Below are 20,772 nucleotides of genomic sequence, written 5' to 3'. Positions count from 1 at the left end.
TTCAAATTAAGCATTTTTTCACATTTTTTTAAAATCGATGATTAGAAAATAATCGTGGAGGATTTTTTTCATAATTTATGTAGCGAAAATAACATGACAGCTCTGCTTACAATTTTACCCACAATACAGTTCGCAATCGCATTCCATGGCCCGATGGATTCGGACGAGGAACGAGAAAACGTAAGCTTTTTTTATTTTAAATTGATTTGTAGTCATCATTCAGTTTCTATTTTATGATATGATGTTGTCAATTGTAAGTGGAATACATTAAGAGTATAATTGGCAAATTATATCAACTCCTTATCTGTCGTTACTAATGTCAACAAACTACTGACACCTGTTCGTTTCAAGATGTGGAGATCAGTATTTTAGTACAACTGGGTAACGTGCATTCTACTATTGCAGTGTCGCCAGCCCCTAGAATCTGGTTATAACCCTTCATCGTCAAGTCGGCAAAATGCACTCAAGGAAAAAACTGTTAATCAATTCTATTGTATAGTTATCACATGTGAATGCTTGAACAGCTTTTTGACCAGTTCTATCTAAAAGGCGACGAGAGATAACAAGCGTCGTAAAACGTCTGTAGAAAATGTCTTCAAATACTGGCTTTCAAGCTACATTTTATTTACCAGGATTACATACTCCCTAGAAACCTTCATATTACCCATTGGTGACTATGTGTTCCGTTATGGTGTGATATAATTTTTTTACAGGCCAGAGTAGTTCAAAACCAGCCGTACGACGAAGCTTTAGAAATCCCAGACGGTGAGGAAGTAGCTAGTACATATTCCCCAACACCAAGAGTCAACCCCGCAGGTATGTAGCATATGTAAAGCTTGTGTTTTATAAATATATATATATGTATATACACTACAGTTTTAGGAAGTGTTTTGTAGAATATGTCAACAATGCCTTACCAACGATAACTGTATCTGTTCTCATATCTTTGGCCCTAAAGAAAATATTTACTAGTTTTACTCCATTTTCATTCATTTTATTCGTACTGATTATAAAATCTAAAAAAGATTAATGTACTGATATTATTATTGCTAAAATAAACCAAACATGTTATTTAGCAGGTTTGTATACACAGAGATAGGAAGTTTCATTTGAATCCAACAGTGTCAATTTTTATATCTCTGCATGTATTCATATGATCACTTCATTCCAAACAGACATGGTAGAGGTACTGTCTGTATATGGATTGTTTACTGGTATCTTTTTATGGACCTGAAATTCTTTTAATGCATATATACTACATATGTTTTAAACTGACAAAAATTTAGGTAATTACTGTGTAGGAATTCACATCAAACTTTTGAACTTTTTATTTTAATGCATCAGGAGCCGGCAAACTGGCACTAGCACGCCCTCGAGGACCAGGTAGGCAGGTCACAGTACAAACTTAGAAGTCATAGTCACTTTCTTTAGTCAAGCAACAGTTACGTTCCTTATTAGATGTGAAAGGGTGGTAGATGGCGCTGGAGATAACACCTACAGATGATACAATTTATTAACAGACAGGTTGCACGTTTAGATGTGTAATGCTAATAATGTCTTGCCATTAATATACGGGCAATTATGACATATACACACATATTTGACAAAAACTCCTGTGGGTTAGAAAGTCCATACTATATTAAAAAGGTCTCTCAGCACCCTAATGATATAAAACAACAATGATTTGAAAAATTTGGAATAGATTTGTTTTTGATTGATCATTTCTAAACAAGTCTTTGGAAATCAATACCCAAGTTTAGTTCATCCGTCACTTTACAGTGATTTTTGGGCCCTGGACTTGTGCTTTTCCTGTTGGACTCACTCAAGTTTTTAGACCCATCTATATCTTATACCATTGGGACTCAGACATCAAAACTGTTGGTGTTGTAAACCATAACGGGTTATAAGCAGCACCAGTATATGAAATGCAAAGCCGAATTTTACCTATTTAAAAAAAAATTGATCCACATATAAGCTGCAACCTTTTTTTTATAAAGTGGAAACCATTAAGTTAACAGAAAATGGAGGCCAATTTATCAAGATCATCAGTGAAACATTAAATATATGTTTGCAAATGAGTTATACACAAATAATCCTTTATTTTATTGATGTATTTCAAAAACGTAAAAAAAATAGCATATTTGAATTTGTTTGGCTTGGGTGCCTTTACGGATTGTCTATGTGCAGGTATAGGGCCTGACTTTACATATGGCTTACTAAACAATCTCTCCATCAGTGTCTGTATAGATAAGGAAAGTCTTTGCATGCTGACCAAATTTTCCTAGTCCCATATTATTGCTTCTTGTAAGTAACACAAAGTCATTCATATCGTAAACAAGCATGGCAGTTATATTAGAATGTAACCTATAACCCAATGGTCTGTCAATCCTAGGATGCAAAAGGCTATTGTAAACTTCCACTACAACTTCTAAGTAACTGCGAAAGTCCAGAAGATATAATTTTGGTTTATATTAAAAGGTGTGATTAATTAAATCCACGAAAATGTTATTTTTATTTCAATCTTTAAATCATCCTGTAAATGATTGCAAATGACAGTTCTAGACAATCTGTTTCTGTCACATTCACACATTGGGCAGGTACTTGTTAAGAAACTCTGTACCGTCTCATACTGGTGAACTGGTATGCTTCCATTTTTCCTTTTCATTCTGCCAATTTTTTTTTCATTCACATGTAAGCCACACACCGACTCACAAGGTTTTAAAGTTGGTACATACAGCGATGATACTAATATACTAAAGACCTGGATGTCAACTTCTAAAAACCAAAGATGGTTCAAGTAATGCATAGTGTAAAAATCTATAGATATAGTGGGGTTATAAACTTGGTACATGGTATTGGAGATCTGGATCACAGCTTCTCAAACAAGATGGTTCTAGTAATATATAATCAGTAGATAAGGATGAATACTTAGTATCTCAGTATGTTAAATGAAAATCCTACCTGATTTAGTTGTATATCTGTAGATAGAATTCAGTAGTGCTAGATCACAAGTATGTTTTGATTTTATTTGGTGTAAGCATGTTTATATTCATAACATAAAACTCTACTTTGAAGATAACTCCAGACAAAATTCCAATGTTATCACATGATCACTATTCTCTGTCATTTAAGTGTTTACATTATATTACATTGTATCATCTGATCAACTGCTGTGAGAAACATTTGATTGATGGATATTTAAGGAGATTCCAACTTGTAAATCTATGTCGGGTATTAGGATATGGCTGTGTGGCATCTATTCAATTTTTTATTGTGTATTTAGATTTTAATAGATATCAACTTGTGTGTAAGATACTATAACTAAAAGTTCATAATGATAGTTAGGAAATTACATTGATGAAAACTATGTTAATTAAATGTCCCTTAGGTTTTACAAAAAAAGATACTCACTACATCATTTTGAACCTGTTTTTGTCCAACTAAGAGAAAATGTCAACCTGTCTGATTATAGGAAGTTTATAGTAGACTACTGCTTGGTAGATTTAGAGGTGTTGGTTAATCAGTGAACTTTAATGTCAGATAGGACTGGTGGTAGTCATAGAGACAGGACTGGTGGTAGTACAGGACTGGTGGTAGTCATAGAGACAGGACTGGTGGTAGTCATAGAGACAGGACTGGTGGTAGTCATAGAGACAGGACTGGTGGTAGTACAGGACTGGTGGTAGTCATAGAGACAGGACTGGTGGTAGTCATAGAGACAGGACTGGTGGTAGTCATAGAGACAGGACTGGTGGTAGTACAGGACTGGTGGTAGTCATAGAGACAGGACTGGTGGTAGTACAGGACTGGTGGTAGTCATAGAGACTGGACTGGTGGTAGTACAGGACTGGTGGTAGTCATAGAGACTGGACTGGTGGTAGTCATAGAGACAGGACTGGTGGTAGTCATAGAGACAGGACTGGTGGTAGTCATAGAGACAGGACTGGTGGTAGTCATAGAGACAGGACTGGTGGTAGTACAGGACTGGTGGTAGTCATAGAGACAGGACTGGTGGTAGTCATAGAGACTGGACTGGTGGTAGTACAGGACTGGTGGTAGTCATAGAGACTGGACTGGTGGTAGTACAGGACTGGTGGTAGTCATAGAGACAGGACTGGTGGTAGTCATAGAGACTGGACTGGTGGTAGTACAGGACTGGTGGTAGTCATAGAGACTGGACTGGTGGTAGTACAGGACTGGTGGTAGCCATAGAGACTGGACTGGTGGTAGTCATAGAGACAGGACTGGTGGTAGTACAGGACTGGTGGTAGTCATAGAGACTGGACTGGTGGTAGTCATAGAGACAGGACTGGTGGTAGTCATAGAGACAGGACTGGTGGTAGTCATAGAGACTGGACTGGTGGTAGTCATAGAGACAGGACTGGTGGTAGTACAGGACTGGTGGTAGTCATAGAGACAGGACTGGTGGTAGTCATAGAGACAGGACTGGTGGTAGTCGTAGAGACAGGACTGGTGGTAGTACAGGACTGGTGGTAGTCATAGAGACTGGACTGGTGGTAGTCATAGAGACAGGACTGGTGGTAGTCATAGAGACAGGACTGGTGGTAGTCATAGAGACAGGACTGGTGGTAGTACAGGACTGGTGGTAGTCATAGAGACTGGACTGGTGGTAGTCATAGAGACAGGACTGGTGGTAGTCATAGAGACAGGACTGGTGGTAGTCATAGCAACAGGACTGGTGGTAGTCATAGAGACAGGACTGGTGGTAGTCATAGAGACAGGACTGGTGGAAGTCATAGAGACAGGACTGGTGGTAGTCATAGAGACTGGACTGGTGGTAGTCATAGAGACTGGACTGGTGGTAGTTATAGAGACTGGTGGAAGAACATCTACACTAAAATGGAAAGCACTCAAAACATAATGTCAGTGCTACTTGCTTTGTTTAGAGAGCTTGTAAAGATTATTCAAAGTTCTAAAAATAAAACATTTTGATACCATCCTTAATTACTATGCATATAGATCTAAAAGGAAACAAAAACAAAATTCTCAAAATAAGACATTTTGATATTAACATTGATAACAAGCAAAAATGACCCATTATTTTTTTACAAAAACCCTGATGTTTACATTAAGAGTTCTCGTATGTGAAATATTAGATATTTGTGCTGTTCAATTCCAGTGACAAAAACAGCTCCATCCTAATCAAGTAGCTGATCAAATTTTACTCCTAAATAAACTTAATCCTGTATATCTTTTGGACACATGATATTGTAAACAGTGATGAAGCTGTGAAAAGGATTTTGAGAATTTTGCTTTTCTCCAGAAATTGCAGCTAATGTATAGAGGATAACTTTGGCAGTTTAAGTATGTGTACTTATATAACATTGCTTTAGAAATTACATGCAATTTTTCGTGATTAACTTACATTTTAATTCAAATTAATATGAAGTAGAAACCACTTAATGTCATACCCGTTAATATCACATTCTGCTTATTATCATATTTTTCTCTGACAAATTGAACATGAATAAACAGGGTTCTACTGTATTAGATGATAAGGTGCTGTACACACTTGATCTTGTATATCATAAAGGACACATTTATATACACTTTTTGCAATTATAACTTGATAAAAAAGTTAAGTTCAATTTCTTTAAATTAAAGTCTTTCAAACAGAGATGAACTTGAGGTTATCCTTTACTTTATGGTATATAATAACTTTTAGATTTTTAATTTCAATGAAATCTACAATAGAATGAAATGATGTTTCCGAAGATTTAATGTCAAGTTATATAGTATTTAGTCACTTCTGTTTTTAATATGTGTATTCAGTAATTTTATGGAAAAAAAAGCTGTTAATCAAATAATTTTTCTAATGCTATTATTCTTGGTCACATATTGCTTTCCTTGGAACTAAAGCACAACCTGTCCATGCTAAAGGTAAACCAGCATGTCTGTGTCCTGCACAACATTTAAAAGTTTAAAATAAATTTTATTCTTAATATTCTGTCTTTTTGAAATGCAGTGTTATCTTCTCTTGTGTAAAGGTATTGGAATGCATTAATACTGGTAGTTTGCACAGGAAAATGATGTTGTTTTCTCATGATGTTACCTACTCTCACAAACAAATGGCGTAATAATACATGCTCACCCGTGCGATAACTGTGCATTATGAAAGAACAAACTTGCATACTTTGTGTTACTAGATATCTATTGCACTGTTAAATATAGACCTTCTATCAAGTTCAAATAAAAAATTGCATGTACAGTACAATATAGCTCAGATCTTACAATAAGAATATTTCCATCCAATTAGGACAAAAGTCAATGAATTATTGAAGAGAAATCTGTCGTGAGTGAAGCAGTGAATATGTACACTACTAGATTTTGTTTAGTTGTGGTTATTATAACTATAATGAATGGCTTCGGTGTTGTAGAGTCTTGTGTTCTCAATGGTAATTCTAGAAATACTTTTGTAGCATGGTTATTTTTATCCAGAATCTGTTTTCACACTGGAAACATCACAGATTTAGCATTTCACCAAATTCTATCTTTGATAGTCAGGATTTTGCATTGTTGTTATGTTGGAGGGTTTCTGTTTTCATGGATGAAATCAAACAAGAAAAGTGGATATCGTGAAAATATAATCAATATCATAATTAGTTATCATTTCACGACCATCAAACCTCAGGTAAAATAGTCAAAATTTCAACGTTTAAAAAACTCCTTTCTAGTCTATTAAAAGCATACATGATTTCTTCAGATCCCAGGTAAGCTTTGATAGGTGACTGAAAGCTTGATTAGGCGCAGTTTTATTCATGAAGATCTTAAAATAATGATATTTCTCATTGTTCTGATACAAAAATATCAAATATCTTTAATTTGACATAATTCTACATACCTCTTGAATTTTTTGTTTTTCAAGGGTAGGGGGGGGGGAGGGGATGCTCAAAAATACCAGCATAAATAAGATAGGTGCATACACCCTCCAGTAAGGAAATATCGCATGTAAATAATAGTTTTTTGGTTGTTCATTCAAATGAAATCATTCAATCTTTGAATATAAGACCAATTTTCCAAAATCAGAAGTCTCCATCTTTAAAAAGAACGGTAGGCAAGTATGTGTTTTATGCTGTGATATTTTTTAATGTTTCTTCAATTCTATGCATTTTAATACTGAACAAGGTTGATATTCTTTGGCGTAGAAACCCTAAGGTAAGTTAATTATTTTTATTGATATTTAACAGAACGAGGGAAAAGTGTTGGATCAATGGAGTCTAATTTATCAGGAAACAATTCAGAGGAAGAAGAGGAGGAAGAGGATGATGATGAATTTCCAGAGGATATGGGACCGATGGGGGGACAAATGGACCAGATGGGACAATTAGGACAAAGGGTAATCCATACATACTTAATTTATTTTTTCATCCAGGCCTGAGGATCATGAAATTATTTTAAAGCTAAAACTGATGTAGCCAATCAGAGGTAATGTCACAGAATGAGATGCCATTTATGATTGGCTTAGCAAAAAATTAAGATTGTTTCATGATCCTCCATTCAGGTCACATGGTTTAAAACCTATGGCTAGCTGATAGTACTGAGGTCAGTCTTAGGAATACCACTTTTGTACATAATGTTTTAAACCAAACTGACAGGGAGGTCTGTCTTAGGAATACCACTTTTGTACATAATGTTTTAAACCAAACTGACAGGGAGGTTAGTGGTAGGAATACCACTTTTGTACATAATGTTTTAAACCAAACTGACAGGGAGGTTAGTGGTAGGAATACCACTTTTGTACATAATGTTTTAAACCAAACTGACAGGGAGGTTAGTGGTAGGAATACCACTTTTGTACATAATGTTCTAAACCAAACTGACAGGGAGGTTAGTGGTAGGAATACCACTTTTGTACATAATGTTCTAAACCAAGCTGACAGGGAGGTTAGTGGTAGGAATACCACTTTTGTACATAATGTTTTAAACCAAACTGACAGGGAGGTTAGTGGTAGGAATACCACTTTTGTACATAATGTTCTAAACCAAGCTGACAGGGAGGTTAGTGGTAGGAATACCACTTTTGTACATAATGTTTTAAACCAAACTGACAGGGAGGTTAGTGGTAGGAATACCACTTTTGTACATAATGTTTTAAACCAAACTGACAGGGAGGTTAGTGGTAGGAATACCACTTTTGTACATAATGTTTTAAACCAAACTGACAGGGAGGTTAGTGGTAGGAATACCACTTTTGTGCATAATGTTTTAAACCAAACTGACAGGGAGGTTAGTGGTAGGAATACCACTTTTGTACATAATGTTTTAAACCAAACTGACAGGGAGGTTAGTGGTAGGAATACCACTTTTGTACATAATGTTTTAAACCAAACTGACAGGGAGGTTAGTGGTAGGAATACCACTTTTGTACATAATGTTTTAAACCAAACTGACAGGGAGGTTAGTGGTAGGAATACCACTTTTGTACATAATGTTTTAAACCAAACTGACAGGGAGGTTAGTGGTAGGAATACCACTTTTGTACATAATGTTTTAAACCAAACTGACAGGGAGGTTAGTGGTAGGAATACCACTTTTGTGCATAATGTTTTAAACCAAACTGACAGGGAGGTTAGTGGTAGGAATACCACTTTTGTACATAATGTTTTAAACCAAACTGACAGGGAGGTTAGTGGTAGGAATACCACTTTTGTACATAATGTTTTAAACCAAACTGACAGGGAGGTTAGTGGTAGGAATACCACTTTTGTACATAATGTTTTAAACCAAACTGACAGGGAGGTTAGTGGTAGGAATACCACTTTTGTACATAATGTTTTAAACCAAACTGACAGGGAGGTTAGTGGTAGGAATACCACTTTTGTACATAATGTTTTAAACCAAACTGACAGGGAGGTTAGTGGTAGGAATACCACTTTTGTACATAATGTTTTAAACCAAACTGACAGGGAGGTTAGTGGTAGGAATACCACTTTTGTACATAATGTTTTAAACCAAACTGACAGGGAGGTTAGTGGTAGGAATACCACTTTTGTACATAATGTTTTAAACCAAACTGACAGGGAGGTTAGTGGTAGGAATACCACTTTTGTACATAATGTTTTAAACCAAACTGACAGGGAGGTTAGTGGTAGGAATACCACTTTTGTACATAATGTTTTAAACCAAACTGACAGGGAGGTTAGTGGTAGGAATACCACTTTTGTACATAATGTTTTAAACCAAACTGACAGGGAGGTTAGTGGTAGGAATACCACTTTTGTACATAATGTTTTAAACCAAACTGACAGGGAGGTTAGTGGTAGGAATACCACTTTTGTACATAATGTTTTAAACCAAACTGACAGGGAGGTTAGTGGTAGGAATACCACTTTTGTACATAATGTTTTAAACCAAACTGACAGGGAGGTTAGTGGTAGGAATACCACTTTTGTACATAATGTTTTAAACCAAACTGACAAGGAGGTCTGTCTTAGGAATACCACTTTTGTACATAATGTTTTAAACCAAACTGACAGGGAGGTTAGTGGTAGTAATACCACTTTTGTACATAATGTTTTAAACCAAACTGACAGGGAGGTTAGTGGTAGGAATACCACTTTTGTACATAATGTTTTAAACCAAACTGACAGGGAGGTTAGTGGTAGGAATACCACTTTTGTACATAATGTTTTAAACCAAACTGACAGGGAGGTTAGTGGTAGGAATACCACTTTTGTACATAATGTTTTAAACCAAACTGACAGGGAGGTTAGTGGTAGGAATACCACTTTTGTACATAATGTTTTAAACCAAACTGACAGGGAGGTTAGTGGTAGGAATACCACTTTTGTACATAATGTTTTAAACCAAACTGACAGGGAGGTTAGTGGTAGGAATACCACTTTTGTACATAATGTTTTAAACCAAACTGACAGGGAGGTTAGTAGTAGGAATACCACTTTTGTACATAATGTTTTAAACCAAACTGACAGGGAGGTTAGTGGTAGGAATACCACTTTTGTACATAATGTTTTAAACCAAACTGACAGGGAGGTTAGTGGTAGGAATACCACTTTTGTACATAATGTTTTAAACCAAACTGACAGGGAGGTTAGTGGTAGGAATACCACTTTTGTACATAATGTTTTAAACCAAACTGACAGGGAGGTTAGTGGTAGGAATACCACTTTTGTACATAATGTTTTAAACCAAACTGACAGGGAGGTTAGTGGTAGGAATACCACTTTTGTACATAATGTTTTAAACCAAACTGACAGGGAGGTTAGTGGTAGGAATACCACTTTTGTACATAATGTTTTAAACCAAACTGACAGGGAGGTTAGTGGTAGGAATACCACTTTTGTACATAATGTTTTAAACCAAACTGACAGGGAGGTTAGTGGTAGGAATACCACTTTTGTACATAATGTTTTAAACCAAACTGACAGGGAGGTTAGTGGTAGGAATACCACTTTTGTACATAATGTTTTAAACCAAACTGACAGGGAGGTTAGTGGTAGGAATACCACTTTTGTACATAATGTTTTAAACCAAACTGACAGGGAGGTTAGTGGTAGGAATACCACTTTTGTACATAATGTTTTAAACCAAACTGACAGGGAGGTCTGTCTTAGGAATACCAGTTTTGTACATAATGTTTTAAACCAAACTGACAGGGAGGTTAGTGGTAGGAATACCACTTTTGTACATAATGTTTTAAACCAAACTGACAGGGAGGTTAGTGGTAGGAATACCACTTTTGTACATAATGTTCTAAACCAAGCTGACAGGGAGGTTAGTGGTAGGAATACCACTTTTGTACATAATGTTTTAAACCAAACTGACAGGGAGGTTAGTGGTAGGAATAATTTTTAAGTATTGAGGACTTGATGTTCCCACAACAGCTGATGTTTTGTGTTTGTATTAGTTTCTCATTCATAGATAGAGGGGAGGTAACTCCCCTTTTATAAGAACACATGTTGCAGTGAATTTGTGATCAGTATGGACTATGTATTATGTGTATTTATACATCTTCTCCAGGCAGACGACTTATACAGGCTTTAACCTGTTGCCTAATACCCATTGATTTTTTTCAATGAAATCTTTGTGAAATAAAATTAACAGCTGAGGTATTTTAATTCAAGGTCACTAGATATAGGTATATATGGGGACACCACTGAGGTGATCAGGTACAACACTAGATATAGGTATATATGGGGACACCACTGAGGTGATCAGGTACAACACTAGATATAGGTATATATGGGGACACCACTGAGGTGATCAGGTACAACACTAGATATAGGTATATATGGGGACACCACTGAGGTGATCAGGTACAACACTAGATATAGGTATATATGGGGACACCACTGAGGTGATCAGGTACAACACTAGATATAGGTATATATGGGGACACCACTGAGGTGATCAGGTACAACACTAGATATAGGTATATATGGGGACACCACTGAGGTGATCAGGTACAACACTAGATATAGGTATATATGGGGACACCACTGAGGTGATCAGGTACAACACTAGATATAGGTATATATGGGGACACCACTGAGGTGATCAGGTACAACACTAGATATAGGTATATATGGGGACACCACTGAGGTGATCAGGTACAACACTAGATATAGGTATATATGGGGACACCACTGAGGTGATCAGGTACAACACTAGATATAGGTATATATGGGGACACCACTGAGGTGATCAGGTACAACACTTGATATAGGTATATATGGGGACACTACTGAGGTGATCAGGTACAACACTAGATATAGGTATATATGGGGACACTACTGAGGTGATCAGGTACAACACTAGATATAGGTATATATGAGGACACTACTGAGGTGATCAGGTACAACACTAGATATAGGTATATATAGGGACACTACTGAGGTGATGAGGTACAACACTAGATATAGGTATAAATGGAACACTACTGAGGTGATCCGGTACAACACTAGATATAGGTATAAATGAGGACACTACTGAGGTGATCCCGTACAACACTAGATATAGGTATAAATGAGGACACTACTGAGGTGATGAGGTACAACACTAGATATAGGTATATATGAGGACACTACTGAGGTGATCAGGTACAACACTAGATATAGGTATATATGAGGACACTACTGAGGTGATCAGGTACAACACTAGATATAGGTATATATGGGGACACTACTGAGGTGATCAGGTAAAAGCCATTGATCAGTCAGTTTTATATAGATTCTTATACAAAGGGATTAGACAAGAACCTAAAGTCACATTATTTGAAATTTATTTTGTATTCTACAAAGATCAAGAAATGTCTATGAAAACCTCTTTTTGTCATTTAAATCTGACGGATCCTTTGAGAACAAAAAATCTCAAAAATCTGTAGTTTTCTTCGTTCGTTACTTTTTATATTGGGTCTGTATAAATCTACTACTTGTATGGTGACAGGGTCCACCGGGACGTGCTCCACCTGGTGGTGGACAACAGGATCAAGGAGGAACGCAACAGCAGCAACAACAACAGTTCAATTCTGAAGATGAGGAAACTGACTCATCAGATGAAGATGATGATGACGATGATGATGATGATGAAGATGAGGACCATGCTCCATTGGAAGGGTAAAGAGATGATATCATACTTGTTGTTTTATTTATTTAGAATGTGAGGTTTTAAGTTTGATCATTGCTTGTATAACATGTCACACTTAAATGTATTCGTAATGCAAATTCAGCAGATTTTTATTTTCGAAAACAATAATACAGTGGAATTTTTCTAATAGATTATGCATTGGATGTAAACATTCCAGTATGTTTTAATCAGTTTAGACAGAAAATCATATCTGTATTCAGAATTGAGAATGATTAGTATTGGGAAGTTTGCTTGAAGAGGTAAAAGGTTTCAAGGTCAACTGAGAAATAGTCTCCTAGTGACCTATTGCAATCACCTTTTACAAGATGTTACAGAGCATATGGACATAGTTATCAGATTGATGAGACTGTAGTGTTGATTCTAGGTTACAGAGACTGTAGTGTTGATTGTAGTGTTGATTCTATGTTACAGAGACTGTAGTGTTGATTCTATGTTACAGAGACTGTAGTGTTGATTGTAGTGTTGATTCTATGTTACAGAGACTGTAGTGTTGATTCTATGTTACAGAGACTGTAGTGTTGATTCTATGTTACAGAGACTGTAGTGTTGATTCTATGTTACAGAGACTGTAGTGTTGATTGTAGTGTTGATTCTATGTTACAGAGACTGTAGTGTTGATTCTATGTTACAGAGACTGTAGTGTTGATTCTATGTTACAGAGACTGTAGTGTTGATTCTATGTTACAGAGACTGTAGTGTTGATTGTAGTGTTGATTCTATGTTACAGAGACTGTAGTGTTGATTGTAGTGTTGATTCTATGTTACAGAGACTGTAGTGTTGATTCTATGGAGACTTACAGAGACTGTAGTGTTGATTCTACAGAGACGTTACAGAGACTGTAGTGTTGATTCTATGTTACAGAGACTGTAGTGTTGATTCTATGTTACAGAGACTGTAGTGTTGATTCTATGTTACAGAGACTGTAGTGTTGATTGTAGTGTTGATTCTATGTTACAGAGACTGTAGTGTTGATTCTACGTTACAGAGACTGTAGTGTTGATTCTACGTTACAGAGACTGTAGTGTTGATTCTACGTTACAGAGACTGTAGTGTTGATTCTACGTTACAGAGACTGTAGTGTTGATTCTATGTTACAGAGACTGTAGTGTTGATTCTATGTTACAGAGACTGTAGTGTTGATTGTAGTGTTGATTCTATGTTACAGAGACTGTAGTGTTGATTGTAGTGTTGATTCTATGTTACAGAGACTGTAGTGTTGATTCTATGTTACAGAGACTGTAGTGTTGATTCTACGTTACAGAGACTGTAGTGTTGATTCTAGGTTACAGAGACTGTAGTGTTGATTCTACGTTACAGAGACTGTAGTGTTGATTCTATGTTACAGAGACTGTAGTGTTGATTCTATGTTACAGAGACTGTAGTGTTGATTCTATGTTACAGAGACTGTAGTGTTGAGACTGTAGTGTTGATTCTATGTTACAGAGACTGTAGTGTTGATTCTATGTTACAGAGACTGTAGTGTTGATTCTATGTTACAGAGACTGTAGTGTTGATTCTATGTTACAGAGATTGTAGTGTTGATTCTATGTTACAGAGACTGTAGTGTTGATTGTAGTGTTGATTCTATGTTACAGAGACTGTAGTGTTGATTCTACGTTACAGAGACTGTAGTGTTGATTCTATGTTACAGAGACTGTAGTGTTGATTCTATGTTACAGAGACTGTAGTGTTGATTCTACGTTACAGAGACTGTAGTGTTGATTCTATGTTACAGAGACTGTAGTGTTGATTCTATGTTACAGAGACTGTAGTGTTGATTCTATGTTACAGAGACTGTAGTGTTGATTCTATGTTACAGAGACTGTAGTGTTGATTCTATGTTACATAGACTGTAGTGTTGATTCTATGTTACAGAGACTGTAGTGTTGATTCTATGTTACAGAGACTGTAGTGTTGATTGTAGTGTTGATTCTATGTTACAGAGACTGTAGTGTTGATTCTATGTTACAGAGACTGTAGTGTTGATTCTATGTTACAGAGACTGTAGTGTTGATTGTTACAGTGTTGATTCTATGTTACAGAGACTGTAGTGTTGATTCTATGTTACAGAGACTGTAGTGTTGATTCTATGTTACAGAGACTGTAGTGTTGATTCTATGTTACAGAGACTGTAGTGTTGATTCTATGTTACAGAGACTGTAGTGTTGATTCTATGTTACAGAGACTGTAGTGTTGATTGTAGTGTTGATTCTATGTTACAGAGACTGTAGTGTTGATTCTATGTTACAGAGACTGTAGTGTTGATTCTATGTTACAGAGACTGTAGTGTTGATTGTAGTGTTGATTCTATGTTACAGAGACTGTAGTGTTGATTCTGTGTTACAGAGACTGTAGTGTTGATTCTATGTTACAGGGCGTATGATCCTGCCGACTATGAGAACCTGCCTGTTACTCCTGAAATAAAGGAATTGTTCCAGTATATTACAAGGTTAGTGTTGCAGCACTGTGGTCAGCTACTGACAAGTGAATGTAACAATCCAAATCCCTGTCTTACCTCTCACAAGTGAATGTAATGGTCCTAATCCCTGTCTTACCTCTCACAGGTAAATGTAATGGCCCAAATCCCTGTCTTACCTCTCACAGGTGAATGTAACAATCCAAATATGTCTTTACTTTCACATGTGAATGTAATGGTTCAAATCCCTGTCTTACCTCTCACAAATAAATGTAACAGTCCAAATCCCTGTCTTACCTCTCACAGGTAAATGTAACAATCCAAATCCCTGTCTTAGCCCTCACAGGTGAATTTAATGGTTCAAATCCTTGTCTTACCTCTCACAGGTGAATGTAATGGTTCAAATCCCTGTCTTACCTCTCACAGGTAAATGTAACAATCCAAATCCCTGTCTTAGCCCTCACAGGTGAATTTAATGGTTCAAATCCCTGTCTTTGCCCTCACAGGTGAATGTAATGGTTCAAATCCTTGTCTTACCTCTCACAGGTGAATGTAATGGTTCAAATCCCTGTCTTACCTCTCACAGGTAAATGTAACAATCCAAATCCCTGTCTTAGCCCTCACAGGTGAATTTAATGGTTCAAATCCCTGTCTTACCTCTCACAGGTAAATGTAACAATCCAGTATCCTATGATGCAATTTTTGATCATTTACTCACACAGATTTTGTCAGACAATAAAATAGTTATTTACCTGTTTTCTTTTGGTCAATACAAGAGATTATTAACCTGAGAAAGTGATATTTCAAACAACTGGAAAACAAGATCAATAATTGTATAATATGTTATAGGTATACGCCACAGTCAATTGAGCTGGAACATAAACTGAAGCCATTCATCCCAGACTTTATTCCAGCTGTTGGTGATATCGATGCTTTTATCAAGGTAAGATTTTAGGTCCAAGGTATGCCTTTAACATTCATTATTTCAGAGATTTCTTTTAAGTAACATCTTAAGGTTTCTTACGCTTTAAGAAATTTCACAGGAAGAAAAAAAATTGTCCAGAGCTTCCATTTGAATTATTTTGAAAAACAAAGTTTTTCTTTAATTTTACTAATGGGATTTCCATTTGACTTATACATAGAAATACTTGTGTCAAAGAACTGTGAACTTACTGTAAAACAGTGAAACTTTGAAAGGAGCAAAACTTTAGATAGTGAAAAAATTCATTCATAAAATTTCATTTTGAAACTTTTCACAACATAGTGTAATTAAAGGAGATAATGCAGGACTTGACACAGAAATTGAAATTTAAGTTTGAAGTTCTGAAATTTTGACTATGAAAGTGTGGACCTCCTTGTCAAGTCTGAATCTATCATAACTGACTTTAAGGATAGTATGATATGTAGTCACCATCTGCTACAAGATCCAAACACAAAATGACCTGACACTCTTTTCAATGGAATGCAGTCAGAAACTTCATTATTTTCAAGTATTTTCAGTTATCCATATTCAATTATCCATTTCAATGGAATTTCTATAATTGATAAAGTTTCTGATGACAATTTTTGTATTTTAGATTATTCGACCAGACAGCAAGCCAGACACCCTGGGTTTAAATGTGTTGGACGAACCATGTGCCAAGCAGTCCGACCCAACAGTTCTGGATCTCCAACTCCGTGCTATCTCCAAACAGACAACAGACAAAAAAGTTGTACGTATTCTACTAAAAATGGTGTTGGATATTGTAACAAAAGTTTTCCTACTGTGAATTCCAAAATTCAGAGTGGATGATTTATTGTTTAGAAATGTTGGTGCACAAGAATCTGATCAAATACCAGAATATGCTATTAATAAAGTGACCATACAATATAAATTGTGTTGTTTCAAAAAAAGTTTTGTTTTAAATCCTGTAGAAATGAATTCAGTGTTTACTTAAACTCTGAAGACTGACACTTAAATATATTTTTAAACAGGTTGTTAAGAGTTTGGAGTCGGCCGAGAAGAATCCTAAACATATCGACAGCTGGATAGAAAGTATTCGTGAACTCCGGCGTATACAGCCCCCTCCCAACGTACATTACTCTAAGTAAGGATGCTAGTGATTGGTAGAGAGTGATGTCGTCCTCCTTATCATAAACCTTCATGTAATAACCAAGCATAGGTGGTTGCACTACATTATGTATTGATACTGCATCGTAAAAGCCACTCATTGCTTATTAGAATACAACAAAAAACAAAAATTGCCCAGTAGGACAAAAAGAAAAAAAAATGATTTGTGGTCCTGATTTGAGTTTTTTTTTTAGTCCACATTGCCCCATTGGCTTTCAACTTTTCATATAAATCGCTACCAGTCATAAACAACTTCCTTGGGGGAAGGCTCAATGTTGTATATGTTCCTGTAGGAATATTTGGATTTGCCCATATTTGGTCTGAAGCATCCCTGTGCATCTAGCCCCCTTGGGTTAGAGGGGTGGGCCTCATAAGTGAAGCAGATACTTTTCCATTAGTTTAAATGAATCAATCTCAGCTTATTTATCCAAGTAAGCGATACAAGCCCAACAGGCCTCTTGTTTGAGGGGTAGAAATGGTCCTATGTAAGCATAGGAAATACTATTTCATATATGTAACGATTCTCTTTTACAGAAATATGCCTGATATAGACACACTTATGCAGGAATGGCCACCAGAATTTGAAGAATTACTTAAAGAGGTAGGTAATGTTTCTGGTCTTCAATGGTTTTCAAACTTAAGTAACCAGACGTCAGGATAATGATATTCATCAGTGAGACAATGCCTAGTGATAGGAAGAAATGGAAACTCTGTAATGTCGTTGATATGAAGAGTCATCCTTCAAATGTAGGAAACGCAGTTAAACAAATCAAGTGTGAAATACATAACATTGGAAAGATCAAGTACAAAAATATTGTTTTAAAGAAAAATATTGAGATATGACCTGAAACATTAATGTGATATATAGATATATATACCATACAAACTGATTGTCAAGGAAATATCTGCATATTGTCTGAATAAATCTATATAACTGAGTGGCTTTTTATCAAATTCAATCTTGTTCTATTTAGAACTTTTTCATAGAAATCATTCAGGTGTATGTTGCATGTATATGATTGATGAATTTTCTCGTGTACACAACTTGTTCTACTTTGATTTGTGTACTTCTTAGGTTGGTCTACCTACTGCAGAACTGGACTGTGATCTCGCAGAATATGTTGACTTAGTGTGTTGTAAGTGGTAGATGTCTTACAAGAAATGTAAACACTTTAGGACTATCAATAATGCACGATAATTTCAGTATGTAAATGTTGGTCATTATTCCTGTTCTAATTCATTTGTCACTGTTTGTGAGAATTTGTGTTTAAAGTGCATGTCTATGACATTGATGATAAACTCGTGAGTTTCTTCAGACATTTTCTAAGTTAATTGTAAACCGGGCTTACTAATTCATTTATCTACAAGAAGTACAAACAATTGTAGCCTTTATCTCCCATTAATTACACTAGCACCTTTTTTTTTGTTTTGTGGTTTTTTTTTGTCATGTGACTGATAAAATAAATCTTACATTACAGCTATATTGGATGTGCCTATATATAAAGGGTCTCCTCATAGGAATGAAAGGGTTCTAGCACTTCACGTCATCTTTACACTGTTCTCCGAGTTCAAAAATTCACAGGTAAATAAATAAAAGTTTTGTTATAATAATATGATATAAAGATTTGTAATGATTATTAAGTGCTGCAATAAAATATCAAATAAATCTCTGAAAGGAAAAAATAGGTGGAAATTTAAATCAGCTAATTTAACAATAAAATCATTACTGAAATAAAATATTGGTTTAGAGAATATTCTGTGAAGTAAATCCTCTTCTCTCATCATTGTTACTACCACTTCACCAAAAAAGGCTTGTAAAACAACATTTCTCATTGGAGTCATGACATCATATGTGGATTTTCTTGATGCTGTATTGCAGCATATCGTTAAGAACCAGAAATACCCGAATTCATGTTTAGATTGATTTCTGTCACTTTCAGAGTGATGGCCACTGTGTTGTACTTAAAGATATAAACATCATATTTTAAGCGTGTTTTATTCGTGATAGAGACCACTTTTTCTCGATTAAATTGAGTGTTGACTTTTCACTTGCCTGCATCATATTTAAGGAATCGTCCAAGCAAATTTTGTAATTCTCTTATAGGTGGTTTTTTTTTCAAAAGTAAAATTCTTTTCCATTTAAAAAAAAAAAAAAAAATGTTTGTCCTGAAGTGCTCATTGAATTCATTGTTTTAATGCCTAGAATGGTCACATATTTTAATTAAAACACCTATCGAGAGTATACGCAAGTCTTTTGTTTATAAAACATATACAAAATTTGTTGTTATTTTTCAGCATTTCCGAACACTTGCAGAGGAAAACAAACTAGACAACAATTTAAAGGAATCTAATAGTTTTGGAGGCGGAGCGGGATCAGAAGATAACAGACTGACTTTCTGATTCTGTTCATCATCATCATCATCATCATCAATAACATTGTCAAAAATAAGAAAGAATGAGAAGAAACAGAAATTAATGTAGAAGTGCATTTGTAGAAAAAAACATCGCAGATCAAACTTTTGTAATATGTTTTAAAATTCAGGAAGTAAGAAATTGCTATTTTAACTGAAAGGCAATCAAACTAGGCGTTGATTTTTATTAAAGTTCTACAGACTCTCCAATACGTTCTAAGGGATATATGGAAACATACGAATAACAAACATCTCTTTTAGAAAGAGCATTGTTTGGGAGCATGATTGGTAATGTTCTTTATTGACTATTTATAGATAGACTGGAAAGTGAACATTTGTTCTATCTAAGGAATTAGAAGAAATCTGAGAACTAGACATCAAAGTCTCACTGAGAGGGATTTACATACTGACTAGTATAGAGTAATATTACCTTTCCCATTCTAAAAGATTTCATTTTAGCTTTTCTTTGGAGAGAAAATAATATTTTGATATGAAATATTGCAAACTCCGTCCACTTATTTTTATAGGGGAATTATTATGCCTGTTATTTATACAGAAGAACTCTAGATCTCTAACAGAGTGATTTCTCTGATTTTCATTCTCCACCAAATGTATCTATGATTGAGTTACCAAAGGTTAAACCATGTAAATTTGGTGGAATTCTTTTTTCATAGATAAGTTGTCATTGTTGTTTTCACTGAAAACCACAAAATGTTATATAATTTGAAAATATTTTGTATTTATTGAAAAAAAATTTAAAAGATCTGAGAATTCATTTAGATAAAACTTTGTACAAAAGCTGATGTCTTGTCTGTTTTTCTGTACTGTACACACCTCTCTGTTTTACAGGAACGCTCTCTCTTTCATTTTATCCGTCCTTAAACTCAAGGGATTACGTTCATTTTGCTCTCTGTACCCCTGGAACCATCCTCAATACCCTAGGGTTTATGATCATTTTTGCTCTCTGCACAAGACACTAGCAAAGTAATTTGATTTGTTTAGAGCAGATTCCAGGAGAAAAAGACTGACCAATCACAAACTCGTACACTCCTTTGGAGATTACAAAGGAGCATCACCCAACTTCAAAGTCCATACAATTACAGTTATGGGAGCTAGAGATTTGTTTGATGTACATCAGAAGATCAAACTAGTCTTTTTGTCTTGTCCACAAGGTTTGGCATTTAGAAAATTAAATTTTGCCATGAAT

At 35.5% G+C, this 20,772-nt stretch overlaps 1 protein-coding gene across 1 annotated transcript; it reads left to right on the top strand.

Moving 5' to 3' along the window:
• The first annotated feature begins 153 nt into the window (after positions 1–153).
• LOC132559230 (intraflagellar transport protein 46 homolog) lies at positions 154–20,366 on the top strand. The gene is made up of 12 exons (XM_060223849.1): positions 154–180; positions 714–816; positions 7,209–7,357; positions 12,427–12,596; positions 15,003–15,077; positions 15,894–15,987; positions 16,622–16,756; positions 17,019–17,131; positions 17,689–17,755; positions 18,230–18,290; positions 18,633–18,736; positions 19,450–20,366. Exons 1-12 carry the CDS (start codon positions 154–156, stop codon positions 19,552–19,554), a joined length of 1,203 nt encoding a protein of 400 aa, XP_060079832.1. The 3' UTR covers positions 19,555–20,366.
• Positions 20,367–20,772: the final 406 nt, after the last annotated feature.

Source organism: Ylistrum balloti, unplaced genomic scaffold, assembly GCF_031769215.1.
Source record: "Ylistrum balloti isolate Yb309-2 unplaced genomic scaffold, AGI_CSIRO_Ybal_v1 Utg370878, whole genome shotgun sequence".
Taxonomy (NCBI): domain Eukaryota; kingdom Metazoa; phylum Mollusca; class Bivalvia; order Pectinida; family Pectinidae; genus Ylistrum; species Ylistrum balloti.
This window is presented reverse-complemented; position numbering and strand designations above follow the sequence as displayed.

Coding starts and splice junctions, on each gene's coding strand:
- LOC132559230 (XM_060223849.1), top strand. CDS start 154: ATGGATTCGGACGAGGAACGAGAAAAC. Junction 181..713: donor CGGACGAGGAACGAGAAAAC/GTAAGCTTTTTT, acceptor ATTTTTTTACAG/GCCAGAGTAGTTCAAAACCA. Junction 817..7,208: donor ACCAAGAGTCAACCCCGCAG/GTATGTAGCATA, acceptor GATATTTAACAG/AACGAGGGAAAAGTGTTGGA.